At 35.6% G+C, this 4997-nt stretch overlaps 1 protein-coding gene across 2 annotated transcripts; it reads right to left on the bottom strand.

Annotated features, from left to right (window-relative positions):
* Positions 1-578: 578 nt before the first annotated feature.
* On the bottom strand, positions 579-4797 carry LOC144573939 (uncharacterized). Of its 2 annotated transcripts, XM_078323720.1 has the most exons (8): positions 4559-4780; positions 4184-4224; positions 2786-4145; positions 2616-2697; positions 2449-2515; positions 2163-2348; positions 1590-1650; positions 579-1391 (listed from the first exon to the last, which is right to left on the bottom strand). In XM_078323720.1, exons 3-8 carry the CDS (start codon positions 4125-4127, stop codon positions 1219-1221), a joined length of 1911 nt encoding a protein of 636 aa, XP_078179846.1. In that variant the 5' UTR covers positions 4128-4145; positions 4184-4224; positions 4559-4780; the 3' UTR covers positions 579-1218. The 2 variants fall into 2 exon arrangements, with proteins under 2 accessions (XP_078179846.1, XP_078179845.1); XM_078323719.1 differs by having other exon boundaries at positions 2786-4224; positions 4559-4797.
* Between the last annotated feature and the right edge of the window lie 200 nt (positions 4798-4997).

Below are 4997 nucleotides of genomic sequence, written 5' to 3'. Positions count from 1 at the left end.
CAAATAAAGAGTCTGCACTGACTCCTCTTTGAATGTGTATCCTCTGCATTTAACTCAAAAGAGAATTTTTTTGAGTTAATAAATCACAACTGTTTGATTTTAAATAGAACCAATTTAGATCCTGTTTATAATATAGAGGGCCTTTAATATTAATAGTTTAATACAGATCGCATTATTGAGATGCATTAACTCAAAAGGAAATTCCCTTTTGAGTTAATGCAGAGGATACGAATTCCTACTCTTTAGCTTTGAGCTTGATTTTAATTTTGTTTACATGTACTTAGATTGAAGTTAAGTAGGTATCTATAAAGGAAATAGTACAAAATCTCTAACTTATGTTACCTTCTACAAGCTTTCTATTCTTAATTCTACATAGCAATCACAAATCAGCGTCAACTGAGAGGTAAATGTGTTTGCTAAAATACTGACACGCAAGTTATGAAAGCTGCAAAAGATATATTATCATACTGTTCTTGTGGCAAAGAGGAAGAAAAACAATACGGTACATGTTCTCCAAGAAAAAGGCAAAAACAACAACAGCGCATTTCAACAGCTATTGAGAAAAAATAAAATAAAATAATATTTTCACATGCCTCCTAACACAGAAAATTGTACAATCCATATATTTCAGCAGTTTATTGCCAGAACTAACAAAGCCCTAGTAAAATTACAAGGGAAAAAAATTATACAAATTTCCTAGATGGGTGAGACTACTACTATCTTACACTTTTTGACGAAAACAATCTGACTAAAATACAGCTAACCTCAAACTAAATGCAAAAATATTACATCCCAATGTGAATCACCCCAAATTGAACAATGACACCTTGCAGGATTTGTCACTCAAGAAAGGCAATAGTTCCAATCTACCCTTTCAAACCTTCCGAGCATCAATTTTAGCCCACCAGAAATAGAGATTCATCACAGGCAGGCCTCTCAAAACCAAAGGCTATCAAACTTTCCATTTTTGATCCATTTTTGATAAATTTGACAAATCAAAGGGTGTCTGTGTTATATTTTTTTTATTAGTAGCTGAGTTCCCAGAAGGATACACGGGAAATCTCACCAATAAGATTTTTGTTCTCGAGAATTGTCGGATCCTCAGAACACATACCACCTTCCCAGAAGAGGGTTAATGAAAAAAAAAAAAAAAACTAAATGAACAACTAGTTTGCTACATGACATTGAAATTTAAAGAATGCCTGACAAAATTTGGTATCATGCAGAAACCAAGGGTTTGTCAAGGTTCTCAATAATGCGGAGGTAAAATTTCCAATATGGGTGTGAATCTGTTATAGCAGGTTGACCAAAGGGGTTGTCCTTCACATAGTATTGCACATGCTCAGCTGTGGCCATTTTTTCCAAATATACCCTGAGATCACCTCCTATACCTGCTTGTAACAGAATCTCAATGTTTTTAGAATAGAACAAATAAGATTATGCATAGGTTGGGGTTTACATTCCACAACAAAAGTCTTTTAAAAACCTTAATGCGCTTCTGACAATTCTGTCGGATTAAAAGCAATAAAACTAGCACACCACCATTTTGCATATTGAAAGAACAAAGCAAACAAAAACAAAAAACTAACCCAACGAATTGTCTTCCTTGTGCTTGAAACTGTATGGAGGTGGAAAAATTGCAGTGAAAGGCTGCAACATAAATTTAAAAAAGTATTGGAGTTAAATGACACAATATGTAAATAAAATTGAATTTGTTGCATACTGCCCCAATATTAATAATATTTCAAGTAACACCAAAATTTCTCATATCTACAACCGAGACTCAGCATTGACAACATACATGCAGTATATTTAATTACAGCAATAGAAAATTAGATTTGTTAGGTATTGACAAATTAGCCACTTATATGCACACTTTTTTCCTGAGCATATATTGAGTTTTATAAATCAAGGGAATCGTACGTTGGAAACTAAGCTTTTGTGAAACTATTAACAGATTTGAAAAATGTGGACAATTGTAGTAATCTTTCATTTGCTTAACCTCAATATTACCAGTTCACTAGCAAAATAGCCAAAAGATGATCACAACAATTGCAAATAAGATAAAAGTTGTTGTCTACTAGAAACTTGAGTAAATAATACAATTTAAATAAAACTCAAAAAAATAAATTAAGAAAATGAAAGAGGACTAGGTAACATACAGGATTGCACAAGGCCTTGTAAGGAGAATCGTCTACTAAAAGAGTATTACGTGGAGTAAACCGCCCCTTTTCCCATGGCAAATCAGGCTCTTCCTTCTCCCACAGTTTCCTTAGTTCCTTGAAAACCAACGGCTTGCGTGAGTTATCTATAGTATTGAAGTTTGTAGCTGTGCAGTTTGATTGGTCCTGTGAGTATTAAAGCCAAAACAAATAACAAAAATCAATAGAAATGACAGAAAAGAATATGAAATCTTAAATGCAATAATTGCTGTTGAAGGATACGTACCCAGCAAAAAAGTAGCTTATTTCTCAAATCCCCCATCAGATATTGGACAGCTTTTTCTACATTATACCTGCAAATATTAAAAAAAAAAATATCAGCAGCTTCAAACAAAGAGTTGCAAATGGAGAAAAAAAATCCAAGAACAAAAAAAGTTCATTTTGAGAGCTAACTTCGTTCTTGATGACCAAACTCCAATTTCAAAGTTTGCAAAACAGAAGTTCAGAAAATCAGCACAGAATGGCCTCTTGAAAACTGACACAACCAAAAAAAAAACATTCAACATCAATTTGAAATATAGTCTTTTCCTAAATTTTCCTGTAATAAAGAATAATATTGTTACCTAATTTGCCGCTGATCTTGAAATCTGCATATTCTGTACAGCTATAATCTGAATTGATATCTGCTAATAACCCGTTTATATCAAGAACTAGAAGCTTCTTCTTGCCTGGTGACACCAATTCTTTGAGAACGGGGGCATCACTGGTACAAGATGGACCCAACTCGACATTTTCTGTAGTAACTAAACAAGACACAGGTATGGTTTCTGTAGCACTTCTAATTGGGGATGAAGGCAAGTTTGTTGGTTTGTTTTTAGGGGAGCGTTCTTCGCATATAACCTCCTCATTAGCAGCATCCTCCTTACTTATGTTCTTTTTCTTTTTCTTACTCTCGCCTTGTAAGTCAATACCATTATCACTATCAGTAACGGCACTTTCCTCAGTAACAATTGTTTCCTTGGAACTGCAGTTGTTGCTACTTGCTTTACACTCAGCATCAAATGCAGATGTTGTATTACTGGGCTCATGAATATTGCAAACGCTGCTATTTTGCCTTCTCCTTTTATAAATTTTCTCAATCGTTTTAGACTGTAGATCAGTATCACTCTCAGAAGTAGCACCCCCTGCTAAGTCAGTGCTGACATCTGCAACTACACCTTCTAAGTCAGCGCTGTTCTCAGTCACTAGAATCCCTTCAATACTGCCTAACTTTTTGGAGCTGCAATTAGACCTATATTTAGTCTCCAATGTAGATACAGTATTACAACCATCCAAATTATCAGTATCATTGCAACCATGCTGTTTAGCCTTGTTTCTCTTCATTGTTTTAGTACCTTGCAGTTCGGTACAACTGTTAGCAACTGCACCACCTACCAAACTGTGACTATTATTTTCAACTGAACCTCCTGGTAAGTTGGTGCCATTCTCTGCAGCTGAAACCCCATTTGCACTATCCCCAATATCAGACTTACTTTGGCCGTGCAGATGCAAAGCTTCCCTCTCTCTTTTACCTGGTCTTACTTCCTTTATTTTACACTGTACCTCTCCTGAGCATTTAGTCTCAATGGAGTTTGAATTAGTCTCATTTGCCATGCAATTTTCACCAAATTTGTTGCCATCATCAGGATTATTATCCTCACATGCTGAGACTTGATTCTTTTCAAGCTTCTTCTTTTTACTCTTGTGATTCACCTCTTCTGAGTTTTCAACCTCAACAGGGTTTAAATTATTCTCGTCCACAGTGCAACTTTCACAAGCTTTCTTATCATCATCATCAGATCTATTAATCCCACATGCTGGACCATATGTCTCCTTTTTACTCTTGTGATTTTCTCTATTAGTTTTGACCGCTGTAATTTGATCAGAAGTAGAATCTCTCGGGCTACTTGACACATCAACTTTCATATTCTTATGGAACAAAACCTTGTATTTCTATGCTCTTCTTTTTATATTCTATTAACATCGAGAAACTGTGATGCTACTATCTTTATGGATCATATACCTAGAACAAAAAAAAAATATACAACATTATCAATTATAGGTAATTGAGGAACCAAGCTAGTCATTATAAGTACAATTGTTTATTAATGTGACTAATGAAATTGGTAACATCACTCAACCAGCATTTACATAAAACGAAATCAGAACCAAATTTAAAGCTCAAAATGCGATTACACTATAAGGAACCATTATACAAAAGATAATATCCAATCTCCTAATACAAAATAAAAGAATAAAACTACAAACAATTGTGATGCCATTGGTCGGTAAAAACTCCCGAGTCAACTACAGGATACGAGTAAATTGTAAATCCAGAAGTTTATACACGCACTAACCAGTCGACGCCAGGATTTAACGAAAGCAAACAACAGATCTTGAACGAAAGGAGATGGCATAAAGGGACATGAATCTAGGGTTTGGCGACGCTTCCGTACTCTTTCTCAGTCGTCGCCTGACCTCTGTAGTCAGTGTTGTTACCTCTTTTTCTCGAAAAGTAAAAACACGTCCTTTGATTTTATCGAAATTTTAAATTTTGGGGGAAAATCGAGAGAGGAAAACTGAAAAGGAGATCAGATTCAGAGCCTAATTCTGTGGGGAGAGGGGGGTTTCCGATGGGCATCGGACCAAATCCGGTTCGATGGGGGGTTTAAACCGTCAGATCTGCTTTAAGATTCGTGTGTACGGATTTTAAAGCAAACGCGAAATTGCGGGTGCGAATCCTAAAGCAGATCTGACGGTTTAAACCCCCCATCGAACCGGATTTGGTCCGATGCC

Source organism: Carex rostrata, chromosome 22, assembly GCF_964058835.1.
Source record: "Carex rostrata chromosome 22, lpCarRost1.2, whole genome shotgun sequence".
In the NCBI taxonomy this organism is placed as follows: Eukaryota; Viridiplantae; Streptophyta; class Magnoliopsida; order Poales; family Cyperaceae; genus Carex; species Carex rostrata.
This window is presented reverse-complemented; position numbering and strand designations above follow the sequence as displayed.